We start from the raw sequence: 18661 nt of genomic DNA on the forward strand, positions 1-18661 counted from the left end.
TCCTTAACGTCAGGTAGTACTTTGAGATTATTTTGTATCACCTCCTTTCTTAGTGTCTTCCTACCAGACATATTTTACTCGTTTATTCATTCAATAATACGTTATTTCTTAAAATTAAGATAATTTCAAATGAATAGAATAAATTTATAGACATACACGTTAGCAATTATAGAGAAATGGGATTAAAATAACGAAACAAAATGTCGATACAAACATACAATATGAAGATAAACTAATTCTAAGTTAAGTATATACAGCAGAGCATGACACGGGGGCAACTATTTGATCATTATTACGGCTCTCAAAACGAAAAGCCTCATTATTATATGCGACAAGTTCCGGGTTTGGGGTTCCGATCCAAGAGGGCGAGGAACAGTTAGTCGTCAGGAAGGCAATATACTTCTGAGGACAGATAGATGATCAAATTGTTTGCAAGATCAGGTTCTTCGTTTACAATTTAACGTATTCCGTTGCGATCTTGTTGCCACTAATTGACTTGCTTTTTAAACTGCATTATTAAAGCAGAGAATACTCTAAAAGTTAAAATCTTGTGTAAGTTCATAAGAAATTGAAATTGCAAAAAAGACTTTACTATTGAGTGAATTTAAAAGAACGTTCGTTTCCGATGAAGCGAATGCGTGTCAGTCATTTAAATTAGTTTGATTTTTCCAGACTTTTAATTCTTTTACTTTGACCGATCGGATTTTTGATCAACTTCCAAAATGGAAAAGAAAACAGTTGTTGAATGTGAAGTAGACTCAAATTTAGAACCTAACAGTGATTTTGCATTGGATATGAAATCTGGTTCGATTTCAGAGACCGGAAGTGAAGAGTGTCCGGAAGTTGACAATGCAGTTAATGCAAATTTTCCATCCAGGACAGTTCATACATCAATATCACAAGACGAAAATCTGAAAGAGGCAACGCCAGTCTGGGAAGGTTTGAAAAATTCTTTCATTATACAACGAAACGTTGTTCAATAAAACTAAGTAAAAGTTTTTAATATTTAATTCTGATAACGTAAGTTGGTATCCATATGCATTATTTAACAACGAGTCAAATAATCATTTACAAAATATAGATATACGTCAGCGAAAATTTATAACATTGTGGATTCCATAAGAGAAAGCAACGAGTAAAATTGAGAAAATGCACGAGAATGCAAGAAGTATGACAAAAGTTACACATGGATTTGTGTTTAGACGATGGAGGGTAAACATCCACTGAATAAGCAGTAAACACATGCACAAGGTTCAATGAGGAAAAATATATCGTCTTTGGGAGTTGCATAACAACATAACTTTAAATTAATTGAAATAAAGCATCGCAAATTGATGAAATGAAATGATGTAAGTGATGGTATTGACTTTTGTGAATATAATATAATACAAAGCGACGTTGCCTTCGCATTTGTAACAGTTTCAATTGTTTATTTTCAACACCTGATAATTTTTGCCGTGAAACATACTTTCTATACTAAAATTACAGAGGTACATTTTCTATGATTTTTAAAATTTTACATTCTTAGTTTTTATAACTTTTTCCGAGAAAAAAATTTATAAATGAAGGTGACTTGATTGCTTGACTATTTCTCTAATGTTCAAGACTACAAATTGATCTTCGACAAGTTTGACAGGGACGGGGATGGATACTTGTCGTCTGATGATGTTCGAAATGTCTTACGCTCTTACGACATGCTGTCAACAGAGGGAGAGCTACAGGATGTAGTTGCTGAATTGGACAAAAAAGGTACATCCTTAAAATAATCGTGCAAACTCGAAGCATATTGGTCTTTAATCGACAGCGTGTTTTATGAAATGTATATTTTCATTATTTAGGGGACGGTCTTATAACACTGGAGGAATTTGTTTCCGTAATGAACAGTCACAAATCCATATTCAGTAAAAAAGACGAAAAGGATCTGGAGTTTCGCGAGGTGTTTCGCATTCTTGATAAATCTGGAACAGGGCGAGTGACAAAGCAGGCTCTGTGTGAATTTATGTCGGAGTTTGAGCCATCTTTTGACGAGGGGCACGCTTTTGAACTTATGACTCAGTTTGATACTAAGGGTAACGGAGACCTGAGTTATGAAGGTAATCGATTTGGTTGTTTTCTTTTAACGGAATCTTCATTTGTTTCTAGCGTCCCTGAACTGGCGATTCTAAAACCCCGATTTGGATAGTGATGCTTTTGGCAATTCCAAAGCAAAAACGTTGATATAATTATAATACAGGTATCCAATAAATTTTGGATTTATTATTCTTAAGATATTTCTTAAAAATGTAAATTTTTATATACATTTTCAAACAAGTACTTTGTATAATTTTGTTGTAGATTTTGTCAAGTTGTTGACAGCAAAGGTTTGACAAGAAATCATACGAGTTATCTCTCTTCAGTCAACATCTCAAGCTGATTGGCGTTGAATGAAGCTTTCCTAAATACGGATATTTTATTTTAGAAATACATGTCGGTGTTATAACAAACCTAAAGAGTGGTGATAACAAGAGGAAGTTCATTTGAGATAATGTTAATTTTATGCGTTTAAAGTTGTATAATAATACCGATATATTTTTTTAAAGATGTCAATAAACTTTTGAAGACAAATGGATTTAAAAGTCTCATAAAACTGCAATGGTGTGTTATCAAATATATATTGATTGTAAGTTATTGTTATATACATAAATAGGCAAGATATACGATGTAAAAAATATCTTATAATTGATTATTGTTTTTGTCTTTCATCGAATACATGAATGCAAGAAAATGGGCGTAATTATTTTTCATTTTCCCACAAGTCTTTGTGTCTGATAAAACTTCATTGTCTTCAACTAGCTAAACGGGCATGCCATGGTCACGATTTGGTCAAAATTTATTTTTCCGTTTTTAATGTTTACAATGCTTAGGTAAGGCATTTCTAATAGTCAACCAAAATTTGAGTAGCAGTCGTCGAGTTATAAGCGAGATACTGAGCTCATAGTTCTTTGTTATGTAAACAAAACTCTGGTCATGTTTTTTGTTTCTATCTCGAATGTTAACAAGAAAACTCCAGGTTTAGACATAAAATGAATGCAACACACACTAGGAACTGTCCATTAATGTTCATAACGAATGAGCAGGTAAAGAAAAAATAAGTTTTAAAAAAATCGTACCGGTATCTTGAAACAATGTAAACAAAAAGGCACGACTTTGGGTGACGCAAAACATGAACAATAAAAATAGAAAATATAATTTGCCCAAAATCGCGACCATGCCATGGGGAAAATTATTCCATGCGGAATGGTTTACTGTTTGGTAAACAAAATCTCTGAATTTTTAAAAATCAAATTTAAACCATGGCAACTCTGTAAATTTTCCTGTAAAATGTCAATAAAATGGTATATAACAACGTAATCTCGTTATCCATTAATAATTACATCATTAGATTAATTCACATTTAGATATTTATTTCGATATGCTCATTAGATGCCAAAAAGTATCGACAAAATACATTACAATTTTTTATATAACAGAAGACGTACGTCTTACAGCAGAATGTATGTGATTTCATAGAAATATATAAATAGTATATACTGGTAGTTTCCATTTATTAATTACAAATTGGTAACGAATGGGAACAGGTTTGTGTTTCATTAAAAAGATTTATTTAGGACAATTATGATTTTTAGAAAAATAAAAATCAATTTACATGTACACTGTATTTCGATTAAACAGGAATGCGTATTTGGTATAAATGGTAAATGAACTTATACCACTGTCATTCTTGTTTCAATTCAGATTAGATAGATTATACTTTATTGAAGAATAGCTTGCCCCTATCAATAGATAATTCTAGATAGCTGTTGCTTGGTAAACCATATGTTGTCAGCTAAAAAGACATTACCTTTACAATATTTCAGAATTTCATACGGATATTGACAGCGTTGAGTGTATCTGGTATGGCCCGCATGGTTTTCATGTCAAAGTTCAATATATTCAAATTTAATCAATGCAGTGGGGGGGGGGGTATATACACAGTTTTGATTTACAAGTATCTCTAATTATTCAATTCAAAAAGTATGCTTGCAAATAAAGATACTCCATATATATGCTTGCTCTGTCTTTCTTTGAAATGATATATCAAATTTGATGTAATATAGGATTGCACAGTGGTAAAATGTTCTTTTAATTTTTTTTTTTAAATAGTACTAACAAATAAAAGTATTATATTAATTCAGTCATTTAATTCTAGGTTAAGACTATATTCGCAGGTACTTATCGAGTCTTTATGGTTAAATTTAAGGTAGATGAAAAGTGTAAAATATTTAAAATCAACCAAGTATAATAAAAGTGTACAAAAAGCAGGTTTGTTTGCACCGCTGTAGGAAGTTCATAGGGTGGGAATTTTTATTTAATCCTACAAATTCAACTAGGATTTATTATTTTGGAGTCGGGCAACTCGGGGCGCAGTCAAGATCATATTCCTTCAAAAGAGAAGGTGTAATTCTCAAAAGTATTACGGACAGTTTTTTAATAAACAAGTACATTTTTGACTTATGAATAGGCATTGTACATAACGCAACATAGTTTTGGGTAAAAGAAAAAAAACATAGCACTGCATTTGTTCTACTAACGCGCGAAGTCAAGAGCGCAAGGCCAATACATATCAATTTCAGTTTGCACACAATCATGACAAAGTTCAGCCCTTTGTTAAAGAGTTTATTATTCTTTTTTATTCGTTAAAGAGACACTGTTGCATAATAAGCAATAACAGACTGAACGAGTCAGCCGAAACAATTCAGAAGGAATATTGAATCCCTTCATTCCAGTTGATTAAATCATGTTCGACAGAATTTAAACGCCTGAATGTTGAAGCAAGTTTGCTATTTTTGCGCCTCTCCGATTTGTTTACCTGTGCAATGACCCACCAGTACCTTTAACTTTCGCCGCAATGCGACATGTTGTACCAAACAAAATCCGCAATGCGACAAATCTCCATAGCGTCTTATCATAAACCGGCTGCCCTGACCGAAAGCCTTCCATTATTCTTAAACCCTCTTCCCTTTTCTACAATCCTGTTTAGTTTAGTGTTTTAGCCCTATTGTCACTTGTACTTTAACAAAGATATTCTTGGTATCCACAGCCCAGAGTGAACATTCGGGAGCTTGTAAATAAAAAAAAAATAGTCAAGAAGTATCATATGAAAATCAAACAACATGACTTTATTTGTCAGGGTATGCCTTGAAATCAGAATAAATGAAAAAAATATATAATCACCAACCAATCTTTAGCCCAAATATTTCTTATACATTTTCAATTACATAATTATATGCGATTGACTACAGTAAGTGTTGACATGAATGCCTATTAATTGATTTAATTGTATGTATCGGTAATTAACACAAATCCAGTTTATAATATTGGCTCAGTAGGAGATCTATACTTCATTAAGATCATTGTGAGTGTATTAATGAATGCTATGTACATCTTTTTCTCACTAAACGACTGTTTACATCCTATTAACAATCCGGGTTGAAACATGCTGAGGAGCCCGATATTTAATGAGTGTCGCAGTGCGTCATATTGTCAAGGAATTCGTATTCTATAGCTACTGACTTCAATTCTTTCAGATGCAATGAACTTAATCTGATAATTGCCCTTTATCAGTTTCGCTTTTGAATCACAAAAAGGGATAAAAATAAACTCTCTGCTTTTTAAGAACTAAACAATCTGATATTTATTTTGTAAAAAAAAAAAAAAAACCCAAAAAAACAATATCTATCCAACACGATGACAATGTGAATGTTAATTCTGGTATTTATTACATAATTGGCATATCTTCTTCCGGATTGTTTATTGCATCATAAAAATCCAACTTTTTCAGTCGTTGATTCTTTCTCATACAGTCGTGATAAATCGGAACGAAATACATCGACATAACAGGCCCTTTCCATGTTCTATTCATTCGAATCCATATCTAGATTAAACATTTGATTAAATCTAAAATCTGGGCCGCTTTGTTTGGCAAAGACTTGCAGTGACCCGTTTCACTGTTAAACCGATTCACCCACACCTAAGCTAGCCAGTCAACCGAACTGATCAGAACACACCAGACGACAACTACCATGGTAAGTGCAGCTCTATACCCTCTCTCTCACAAACAAATTGGTATTTTTTTTTTCAAAATTAATTTTTAAATTCGTTTCATTAATAAAAATAGTGAAATATTGGATGCCACCATCCCTCCTTTCCAGAAGATTGAAAAATGTGTAAATAGTCATTTGCAGTATATCTGTTAATGTTAGTAGAATATTAAGGCAAATCTAACTAGGACAGAACGCTGATTTGGTTTTATTGTAGTGTTGTCTATGATATCATTTTTACTTTACCGTTGTTACTTCTCAGTAGAGTTATTTATCATTTTTTTTCATTTTTTAAAACTAACTTTTAGATAACGAGACATAAGCTGTAGTTAGAACCTATATAATACAATAGTTTTCATGCCTGTTTTGTATCGAAACAGATAAAGTGACTTGAGACAAACATTGATTAGACTGATTAAATTGTTACCATAAGGGAAGTGATGAAGGATATATTAAATGGGCGGAAATGTATAATACATGGGAATGTAGGTGTACATGTATGTACAGTGGTGGGTACTGCTAAGGCGTGTAGTGACAGGATTAAATAATGCTTACAGATATGGACGGCTGTCTTAGTGTAAGTTTGTAAAATGTAAGTTTTAAGAAAAACGCATTCAGTATTCAAAAATTCCATTATGATGTTCCATTTTGAGATTTTAAAAATGTTTTATTGCCCTGTCTTCCCAAATCAATGGAGTTTCTTTCATTCATGTAATATTGCTTATCAACACCCGATTGCCGGATAGGTTACTATTGGTGTTCTAGTATCATTATCATCACACATTTTCAAGGCAAACACAATTGATTCGTTAATCTAAACACTCATATGACTTCGTGAAACATTAGGTTTATTGAGTGAAAACATGTATTTTTCTTAATGATTACATGTGTATTTCTATCAAATTTTCAAAGAAATAAAACACATTGGATTAATAATTGTTTTTTTTTTCCAGGCCGATCAACTCACAGAAGAACAAATTGCTGGTAAGTAAGAAGGGAAAAATTGTCTTGTCGAAAGAACCATTAAAACTTCTAAAACATATGCTCGACTTTGAAATTCTTTAAACTGATATCATTTTCTCTGTATATTTCAGAATTTAAAGAGGCTTTCAGCCTTTTTGACAAGGATGGAGATGGCACCATCACAACTAAAGAACTGGGTACAGTTATGAGATCCCTAGGACAGAATCCTACAGAGGCAGAGCTTCAAGACATGATTAACGAAGTTGATGCTGATGGTAAGTGAAAAATATGAGTTTATGTTCTGTTCTTCACTTCCGCTGTCGACCACTTTCATGAATAAAAACGTAGAGCCATTAACCACCAATATTCAAAGATACATGTATTTTACTTATCTAAATATTTGCATTAACAGGAAACGGAACCATCGATTTCCCAGAATTCCTCACCATGATGGCTAAGAAAATGAAGGATTCCGATTCTGAAGAGGAACTTCGGGAAGCTTTCCGTGTGTTCGATAAAGACGGAAACGGTTTCATCAGCGCCGCTGAATTACGTCACGTGATGACAAATTTAGGAGAAAAACTTACCGATGAGGAGGTCGATGAAATGATCAGAGAGGCTGATTTAGACGGTGATGGACAAGTCAACTACGAAGGTAATGAAATTGCCATTCTCTTACGATTGTCATGTTGTGACACGATACCAAAAGTGATTTTGGTTCAAGAAATAGTTATATATTACTCACTAGCTGATGTTTCCTAGTTTAAATTTTAAATATGCGCCAATTTTACATTGTAGAATTTGTTCGAATGATGACCAGTAAGTAAATGGGATTGTTTCACCTAAACAGAGCAGTACATCGACTTCCACTCAAGGCCAGATCTTCTACATCAATGTGCTGAAAGTGAAATCAAACACAGAAATGAGATCGTTTTTATACCTTGTATACCTAGTGAGACATTATACATTCGTTTTGGAACATTGAATATTAATGATCTGACACATACATATATTTTATATGAACATTTTATTATTTATGTTGAATAAAACCTGTTGGAAAATATTTTATCAGAATTTGGTATCATGGATCAATGAAAAGGGAATTGTCGAAAAGAGAAATTATTTAGTTTCGATAAAGTTGAAATATTTTGTATAACAGTCCCTTTGTTACTATAGAAAACCTAGATAAAAGATCAAGTCTGGGGTAATTAATCCTAAAAAGCAGAAAGATCAATATTGTAAGATAAGATAAAAAGATTCAGCTTTATGCCATTATGTAACGTTCATAGGTTCTAGGAGATCGAAGAATGAGGTTTAAATCAATTTACCCAGAAAAGAATTTCTTCCGACCTAACGAAGTAAAGTGCATTTTTGTTTTAGGGGCAATAACATCGAGAACAAAGCATGCAAGATAAGATTTATGTTCTTGAAAATTCATCGTAGTTTAATAACTGAAATTAAACAAACCTACACTTGTTTAATTAACTTTAAACAAGTCTATGTATATCTTTATTATAAATGTGCACGACATTGGTCTAAGTCATCAATACTTTCTCTCTCTCTCTCTCTCTGTCTCTCTCTCTGTGTGTGTCTCTGTCTCTGTCTCTGTCTCTCTCTCTCTCTCTCTCTCTCTCTCTCTCTCTCTCTCTCTCTCTCTCTCTCTGGGATAGTCAGAAACTGGCCGCAATGCGACATATCACCATAGCAGTGTTTACTTATGGTTTAACGTCTCGGACAGAGGGGCCATAGTTAAGACCTCCTTCACGATTTAATGACGGATTATAGAAAATAATGGTTTTCTTATTATTCAAGCCCGTGAAAGTTTTATTTTATGACAGTTTTATCTTAACACAACTCAGGATACCCAATGCTCTCTGACAATGACTTTCAGAATTTTAAATTGCCATGAATAAAGGCTGCTTACTTGATTTGAGATAATCCTTCATTTTGGAAATTATGAGATACAAGAAATTAACTAATCAACATTGAATTAAGGTGGAACCTGTTGTTGTCAACAGTGTTGATTACAATGAATTCTGTTTCAATTTCTCTAATACGTTAAGCTTCACAGCTTATTAAGGCAATTAGGTACATGAATAAAATGTATAAACAATTCCCATGCATATTGTGTTAAAGACATACGTGTTTATAGGAGAACATGAACTGACAACAAGTAAAATACACTATGCATCATGATTGTCCCTTGATTTCATTCTATTAAACTGTTAAACATATTTAATTCAAGGTTACACAGCTCTTAATGATTTCCGTATTAAATACGAAAAATAAATAAATTGGAATAATTAAAACATTGAAAATTACTTCTTAAATGTTTAATGTTCATTAAACATCGAGGCAATTCTGCCTTCCAAATGTCAGATTATGTCATTCTAGACATTTTTTTCTTAGCAGCAAAGAATTTGATTTTTTCGGATCAGTGAAATCTTATCATGTACAACCAAACAAATAAACAAAACAATTGAATTTAAATGCCGCAATGCGACATGTCGCTAGAATGAGTTATACGGAATGGTTAACATATTTTACAAAGACATCCTTTCGATTTTCAACTGAGAACGTAGTAAGGGTGGTTATCAATGAATCACAATGTGAATAATCTTATGAAGTATAAAAATAACGGTCTACAAAACAACAATCACTTTACAGACATGTAATAAATAAAAATGTCAAGCATTACATGTAGAATAGGCATAAAAGGGTATAATAAGTTAGAAGGAACTGGAGCAAAATACCGTGTTTGACTTTATTTTTAACATTGCCCCTCCCCCACCCCCCTTTAACGCACTCGATTTTAAGATTACCTAGCATTGTAAACCCACCATAGACTAGGGGAAAAGTGGCGTCTACCTTCCCAAAACGACTCCGCTGTCACTTATCTTTCTTATTCTTTCTCATTCAGTTCCTTAGTCTCAAACATGAGACATCTGTCATATTGTAAATTTTGAATCTATTGGGTAGATGTTGATAAAAAAAAAATTACAATATGACAACTAGTTAACATATCGTAAATTGTGTATTTACATCCACCTCAATTTACAATATGACAAAAAACTTAAAACCTTTGAAAGAATTTGAAGTGAGAACAGTGAATCTTTTTCCAGACACTACTTCCTGTTCATCCGCTTTACCAGATGAACATACCGTTTGTTAAACTTAATACATGATTTACATCAAATTTACACTTATTATAAATTTCATTTAAAGTCCCTGAGTCAATGTTTGGAAAATGTTTCAGTAAACTATTACCATATTTTATAAGAGACGATATACACCTTTTTTAAATCTCTGGATAGGGCACAATAAATAATACATGATGTGGTAACTTACACTTATTTAATTGGTTAAAATGCTTTTCACTACCAGGGTTTAATTCTACTGGTAAGATTTAAATTATTGTTTGATTTAAAATCTTTACAATGGTTTTTTTTAAGTAGAAAAATGAATACCACCTGCAAATGTCTGCAATTAATAATTTTTAGCATATATTTTGAAGCGTTTTCCTATTTCTATGTATGTAAACGTTATAGTTATTTTTTAAACTTAATTTTAACCTTACTTTGCATGGTTTTATACACTTAACTAAACGTCTTAGTGACTACTCTGATAAATAAGACAGTGTGAAAATCATTTAATACACATACAATAATTTTTTTTGTAACTGACCAGTCATTTTAACAGTACTACAGAAAAAATAGACAGATAGGCCATTTAGAGAGAATTCAAAGCCGCCTTAACGGCAAAGAAGTTTTCAATGACCGTGTTATTTTATAGTTTCTCATACAGTCCGCATCCGTCTTAAGCTTAAAGAATCACATAAACGCACCAGACGTCCAAAGAGAGACTAAGAGAGAAGTCATTAGCCGCATGTCTTGCATGGGAACAAACACGTCTCAAATTTTTCTGAGCTGAACTGGCCAATGTCCTATTTTTATGAAATTAAAATAAAGCAACAACGTCCTAGTGGTAGAATAAAAAGTGTTACTAATAAGAAAAATAGGTACAAGAGGCGTGGTAGCAGATACTGCAGACCAACCTACGAATTAAAGGTACATTGTATCCATGAGGAAATGTAGTCTTGCAGATATAAGATTAACGGTCGACTTCTGCAAGAAAAAAAGACTTAATGATGATGAAAGGTCGATGATGATGAAGACGATGGCGTCAATTGAGTTGTCAGTTTTCTTGCGACTAACTAAAGGACTAAAGGGTCAGCAATTGAACAAATCAACAGAAGATTTAAAACCTGTCTTGAATCCAATTCTTTCTGTTATGGTTTGATAAAAGCATACACAAAATGTAAACATTCACGTTGACAAACAGTGGAATCGAAAACTGTATTTACATTTCAATCCTTTTTTTTTCTCAAAGAGAACATAATCATTCACAACGTTAGTGTTCTATAAACAAACACGTCAACCTCGTACACTAGACAGAGGAAGGAAGCCTACGAAATGGTGAGTTAAGTGTCATTAGATACTTGTTACATCAAACGAACATATTTTTAAGAAAAGTCAATGAAAATCAAAGTGATCAACTTTTTCTTTTTTAATGAGATTCTTGAAATTACGATGAAGGTTGTCGTAACAACCCCAGATAATGCTTTTTATTGTTTGTTTTAATTTCCATAAAATATTATTAACGCGATTTGATATTTCACAGACAGAGCAGTTAACTGAGGAACAAATAGCTGGTACGTCAATCTTATGTGTTGCTGTTTATGATATCGTGTTGGTTTGGATCTTTTTTTCTCACAATATATCTCTTATAACTGTGTATAACTCTTATCAAATATGACATTATAACTGAAAAGCTTATAGGAATACACTATTTTCTCCTGCATGTTTTTAGTAGTCAAATTTTGTACATACAACTATTGACAAAACCGAATCCTGAACTAACCAATTTAAATTAAGTTGTATCCATTTCTTGGAAAGTATGCTTACGTCCCTTGAACATTAACAAAAGAATTCATTTCACTACGAGAAACATGGTACTCTGGCGATTGCGTAGTTTTTCAGCGTGAATTTACATATAATAATAAAAATATTATAAAACTGTATGCTTTTGGTCACAATGTATATTTTTGTCAGCCATCAACAAATATAATATGCGTATATAAAGCTTTTTGGTTACAGTTTTCTATGTTAAAAACATATTACATCTTTATTCATACAGAGTACTGTATAGAAAATTTACATTACAAAGAAAGTTACAATTTGTTCTTTAGAATTCAAAGAGGCTTTCAGCCTTTTTGACAAGGATGGAGATGGAACCATCACAACCAAAGAACTGGGTACAGTTATGAGATCCCTAGGACAAAATCCTACAGAAGCAGAACTTCAAGACATGATTAATGAAATCGATGCTGATGGTAAATTACTTCGAAATCGTTAACACAAAATAGATATACTCAAAAAAGTGTCATGAGCAGCAATCTACTGTTTTCTAAAGGCAATGGAACCATCGATTTCCCAGAATTCATCACAATGATGGCTAAACAGACGAAAGAATGCGATTCGGAAGAGGAACTTCGGGAAGCTTTCCGAGTGTTCGATAAAGACGGAAACGGTTTTATCAGTGCCGCTGAATTACGCCACGTGATGACAAATTTAGGAGAAAAACTTACTGATGAGGAGGTGAACGAAATGATCAGAGAGGCAGATATAGACGGCGATGGTCAAGTCAACTACGATGGTTTGTTGTTCAAATATATCCGATTGTTTCTGCAATCAGATGAAATTTAAAATTATCTTTTAACAAAGAAAATGGAGGTGGATAAGTGTAAAATGTCTATATTAAGAAGATAAGATACTATAAAATAAAAATATCAACAAGGATGCTAATTTGTTTTAAAAACTCGATCAAAATATATTTAACATAACACCGACTGTAACCCATAAATGTGTTAAATACTTGAAAATCTTCAAATAATCAAATAGGTTTTTTTAACTTTAATGTCTTTCATTTTATAGTGTGGGTCTGTGCTCCGTATCTTTATCATACATGTAGTTTAACTTAAGTCCAAACGAACAAAAACGTGGAGTGAGGACCCACTATGCATTCAAAATAACATTTTGTATCCCAACAATTGAACGTTTTAAAAAAAGTCCCTAAATTTGCGGCAAAAGTCGCATATAGAATTTAAATAATGAACTTTATAGTGACTGAAATGGCGCAGTGGTTAGAGCACCAGACATATAGATAATCATAGAACCAGGCATTTTTGGTCGTGGGTTACATGCAATTACATGTATCACATGAGGCAGTAACTTCTTTCTTATCGTTTATTACATAGGCGTCGGAAGCAAATTGAAAGTGGGGGGGGCTAGACTAATCCTCAGAAATATTGAGAAAAAAATAATTCCCAAAATCATGGAAATCCTAATCCGTGGGGGGGGGGGGGGGGGGGGGGGGGGGGGGATTAGGCCTATACTTCCAAAAAAACAATTACTTAACCAAATTTTTTTTTTCAAAATCATGAAATTCCTAATCCGTGGGGGGGGGGGGGGGGGTGCTAGTATGCTTCTGAATCTAACTTTTTATCTTTCAAGGTAAATTAGGAACGATAATCTTTCAGTGGGGGGGCTGAACCCTCTATCATGCTATGTTTCTAATGGTTAGGTATAACTTTGCAAAAAAGTGGGGGGGGGGGGGGCCCCCCGGTTCCGACGCCTATGTATTAAAATATTCAATCTGTATCTACTTATAAATTATGCTTTAGCAAACTTGTATTAAAAGTTATCAACTATTTTTAAATAGAAAAATTAGATTTGAATTTGTAATCTACGATTAAACTAATGGGCATTTGCGCCATCTTATTCCCCCATCTTCTTAAAAAGTTTATGATACACATTGGTGACGTTGTTTTCTAATATGCAACGATGTTTTATTTTTTTATTCAGAGTTCGTGCGAATGATGATGAATAAATGAGAAGGATGCAAATATACCAAATGGAGAGATATTTTCTTTACGTATAGTTGGTGTACAAACTGATCGTATTAAAACTATTTATAATAAACTGAAAGTCGTTTTTACTTTATTTTTTAGTAATTTTAGATTTAAACTTATTTTGCAAGCTATGTTGCATATAGATAATATTTCACTTCCATTTCTAATGTTGTCATTTTGAATTCACAATGCCATGTCATGTGAATTCTAAATGATTGAAGTATTGAATTTGTCAATTTTAACAATAAAGATGTGATTAATAGTCAAGGCAAATTCCCCAAAACATGCAAGTCCTAATGGATTGGGGGGGGGGGGGGCGTAGTACACGTATATCTTTGAAATTCAATTTTTCACTTGGTCTCAAACAAGTGGGGAGGGGGAAGTCCTTGATAATTAACTGTAATATAAGTAAATTTAAGATAAATCGTTGCTGCGACAAAAGGTTTTGGCGCCAATGCTACGTGCCTGCAAAAATTACAACTAGGATTTGGCCCGAATTAAAAAAAAATCTTAGACCGCCCACTCCCAATACAAGTATATAATACATTACACAAAACATAAACAATGAAGTTGACAAAAAGTGGACTCAAAAAACTCTATTTAAATTTCAATATTTTTTTTTCAAAAGTAAAATCGTTCATGACGTTAGTCAGTTCTATAAATAAACATTATCTCATATACTAGAAAAGGGAAGGAAGCATACGAAATGATGAGTTAAAATTCATCAAGACTGAAGTAGTCGTTATTTACATCAAACCAACGTATTTTTTAAAAAAAAGTCAAAGAAATGGGAGTGATTATCTTCATTTTTTAATGAGATTATTTGAATTACAACGAAAATTGCCTTACACAACACTGTCATTTGGTACTTTCTATTGTTTGTTTTAAGCTATGGATTTTTCTATAAAATATTGATAACGCGGTTTGAATTTTCACAGACAAAGTATCTTACAAAGCATCTTACGGAAGAACAAATAGCTGATAGCTTGCAAATTCCCCAAAACATGAAAGTCCTAATGGATGGGGGGGGGGGGGGGGGGCGTAGTACACGTATATCTTTGAAATTCAATTTTTCACTTGGTCTCAAACAAGTGGGGAGGGGAAAGTCCTTGATAATTAACTTTTATATAAGTAGATTTAAGATAAATCGTTGCTGCGACAAAAGGTTTTGGCACCAATGCTACATGATTGCAAAAATTACAACTATGATTTGGCCCGAATTAAAAAACTTAGACCGCCCACTCCCAATACAAGTATATAATACATTACACAAAATGTAAACAATGAAGTTGACAAAAAGTGGACTAAAAAAAACTCTATTTAAATTTCAATCTTTTTAATCATTCATGACGTTAGTCAGTTCGATAAATAAACATTATCTCATGTGCTAGACAAGGTAAGGAAGCGTACGAAATGATGAGTTAAAATTCATCAAGACTGAAGTAGTCAAACTAACGTATTTTTAAAAAAAAAGTCAAAGACATGGGAGGGATTATCTACATTTTTAATGAGATTATTTGAATTACTACGAATATTGCCTTACACAACACTGTCATTTGGTATTTTCTATTGTTTGTTTTAAGCTATGGATTTTTCTATAAAATATTGATAACGCGGTTTGAATTTTCACAGACAAAGTATCTTACAAAGCATCTTAAGGAAGAACAAATAGCTGGTACGTTAATCTTACATGTTGTTACCCTTTTAATGTTAATCTGTTGGTTTGGGTTCTCAGGAAGTGAGTGTAGCTTGCAAATTACTGAGGAGCTCACTTCAAAATTCTTCACCTGCATTTCTTTAGAACAACAAATAACAATACACTGGCGTCGGAAGCAAATTGAAAGTGGGGGGGGGGGGGGGGGCTAGACTAATCCTCAGAAATATTGAGAAAAAAGTAATTCCCAAAATCATGGAAATCCAAATCCGTAGGGGGGGGGGGGGGGGGGGGTATACCTATACTTCACATAAAAAAGAAATTACTTACCCACATTTTTTTCCCCAAAATCATGGAATTCCTAATCCGTGGGGGGGGGGGGGGGGAGGGGGGGGGGGCTAGTATACTTCTTAATCCAACTTTTCAATCTTTCAATGTAAATTTAGATACAATCATCTTTCCTGCGAGAAAAAGTGGGGGGCTGAACCCTCTATCATACTATGTTTCTAATGGTAAGGTATAAATTTGCAAAAAAAAGTGGGGGGGGGGGGGGCTAAGCCCCCCCCTACCCCCCCCCCCCCTCCCCCGGGTTCCGACGCCTATGCAATATAATCAGTTAAAATTTATTTATTCGCATTTCAAAGGAAGTACATACATGCCCGAAACACAGCTTGTACTCAATCAAAGTACTGGAAGTACTGAAAATAGTATCAACGCGATTTGAATTTTCACAGAGCAGCTGAGTAACAAATAGCTATGATTTATCTTATGTGTTGACATAACGATTATGTTATTTTGTTGGTTTGGGGTTTTCCTCTCAGAAAGGGGGTCTATAACTATTGTTGAATATGACATAAATACTAATAAGCTCACATGAATATACTAGTACTCTTTTCTCTTGCATTTGCATATTAGAAATCTAATTGTGTTTAGACAATTCCTGACAATCCCGATCTAGCCAATTCAAGTTAAGTTTTATTCATTTCATAGGGCGTTTGCTCACGTCCCTTTAACAAACCATAACACAGGGTTTTTTTTAGATATATCATTTCAGTACGAGGAATATGGTACGTACTCTGGAGATTGCACATAAAATATTGTCAGCGAAATTTTCATATAATGATAAAAATATCATGAAACTGTATGCTTTTAGTCACTACTGACTATTTTTTTTCAGTTATCAACACATATTACTTGCGTACTTGAAGCTTTTTTGTTACAGATTCAAAAATTTCTGGGCTAAAAGCAAATAACACCTTTAGTCATGCAAAGTACTGTATATAAAATTTTACATTACAAAGACGGTGACAATTTGTTCTTTAGAATTCAAAGAGGTATTCAGTCTTTTTGACAAGGAGGGAGATGGAACCATAAAAACCAAAGAACTGAGTGCAGTGATGAAATCCCTAGGACTGAATCAAAACGTGATTGATAAAATCGACTCAGATGGTAAACTATTTTTAAAATCGTTAACACCAAATATCTTCATAAATTGTAATAAGCAGCGTTCTAATGTTTTCAAAAGGCAATGGAACTCTTGATTTCCAAGAATTCCTCACGATGATGGATGAGAACATGGCGGAAATTCGGGGAGCTTTCTTTGTGTTCGATAGAGACGGAAACGGTTTCATCACCACCGCTGAATACAGAATGCAGGTGATAAAATCACTGATTATGAGGTCGAAGAAATGATCAGAGAGGCAAATATAGACGGTGATGGACAAGTCAACTACGATGGTTTGTTAATTAAACCGAAGTGAATCCAATTCATTTATAACATCAATTTGTAACCTTTAAAAATGCTCATTGCTTGGAAAATATTTTTTTGCATTGGCCCTTCAAGTCCACATTGTATCGAGAGAAAAAAAAACATCCGCAAAGATGAGCATATTTTGAAATCCCCGCACATTGGTCATTTTTGAACCAAAAATGTTAGAGTATGTTGAGCCGTCTAATAAGTGTAAACTTATTGGACAGCTACATATACCTTCTTTGAGGGTTGCAGGACAATAAGAGATTCGCTGAACTCAATTTAACTAAAGATGGCGTCTCAAAAGTTTTAAAATACATGTACATGTATAATAAAATTGTGTATCCCATCAATTGAACGTTTTAGAAAATAAGGCAAGTCCCTTAATTCGCAGCCAAAGTCGCATACAGCATTTAAATAACGCACTATGTTGTGACTGAAATGGCACAGTAGTTTGAACAACAGACATATAGGTAATCAAATAAAAAATAGGCGTTTTAGGTTGTGGGTTTGATGCAACCAAAACTTGAGGCATTATTTTATTTTCTAATCGCTTGGTAAAATATTCAAAACTTAATTCAGTTAGAAATGATGCTTTTGCAAACTTGAATTATAAATTTATCAAATATATTTAAATAGAAAATATAACATTTGAAATTGTATTATCGATGAAACCATTTGGCATTTGCGCCATCTTACTTCCCCATCTTCTTGAAAAGTTTATGGTACAAATTGGAAACATTTTCTGTAATAAACTAGTAAAACGATTGATGTTTTATTTTTTATTCAAAATTCGTGAAAATGATGATGACGGAATGAGAAGGATGTCAATCTACCAATGAAGAGATCTAACTTCTATTGTATAGTTGATTTGCAAACTGGTAGTATTAGAAGGATTTATTTGATATTTTTCTAGTAATTTTAGATTTAAAGTTATGTTGAATATACGTAATATTTCACTTCCATTTCTAATGTAGTCATGTTGAATTCACAATGTCATGTCATATGAATTTCAAATGATTGATGAACTGAATTTGTCATTTTAATAATAAAGATGTGATCAATAGTCAATAGCTCTAAATGTTTTTCTTTCTCGTTTGTCAATTTGGTCCTCTACATTATCTTTCAAAATTATTGTGTTTTTCATGGCCATATAATCACCAAAACATAGGATATTACAGATTACAAAGCTCACCAAGACGAGG

The 18661-nt window shown here is 33.1% G+C and overlaps 2 protein-coding genes and 1 pseudogene across 3 annotated transcripts; all 3 read left to right on the top strand.

The window, feature by feature from the left end:
- Positions 1-643: 643 nt before the first annotated feature.
- LOC128179050 (calmodulin-beta-like) lies at positions 644-3639 on the top strand. The gene is made up of 4 exons (XM_052846535.1): positions 644-939; positions 1606-1749; positions 1839-2093; positions 2335-3639. Exons 1-4 carry the CDS (start codon positions 723-725, stop codon positions 2364-2366), a joined length of 648 nt encoding a protein of 215 aa, XP_052702495.1. The 5' UTR covers positions 644-722; the 3' UTR covers positions 2367-3639.
- A 2339-nt stretch (positions 3640-5978) lies between these two features.
- On the top strand, positions 5979-8148 carry LOC128179054 (calmodulin-like). 2 transcript variants are annotated; one of them, XM_052846540.1, is made up of 5 exons: positions 5979-6104; positions 7073-7103; positions 7214-7357; positions 7495-7737; positions 7881-8148. In XM_052846540.1, the coding sequence occupies exons 1-5, from the start codon at positions 6102-6104 to the stop codon at positions 7907-7909; spliced, it is 450 nt and encodes a 149-aa protein (XP_052702500.1). In that variant the 5' UTR covers positions 5979-6101; the 3' UTR covers positions 7910-8148. The 2 variants fall into 2 exon arrangements, with proteins under 2 accessions (XP_052702500.1, XP_052702499.1); XM_052846539.1 differs by lacking the exon at positions 5979-6104 and adding an exon at positions 6652-6696.
- A 3045-nt stretch (positions 8149-11193) lies between these two features.
- LOC128179067 (calmodulin-alpha-like) lies at positions 11194-18516 on the top strand (annotated as a pseudogene).
- Positions 18517-18661: the final 145 nt, after the last annotated feature.

Source organism: Crassostrea angulata, chromosome 3, assembly GCF_025612915.1.
Source record: "Crassostrea angulata isolate pt1a10 chromosome 3, ASM2561291v2, whole genome shotgun sequence".
Taxonomy (NCBI): Eukaryota; Metazoa; Mollusca; class Bivalvia; order Ostreida; family Ostreidae; genus Magallana; species Magallana angulata.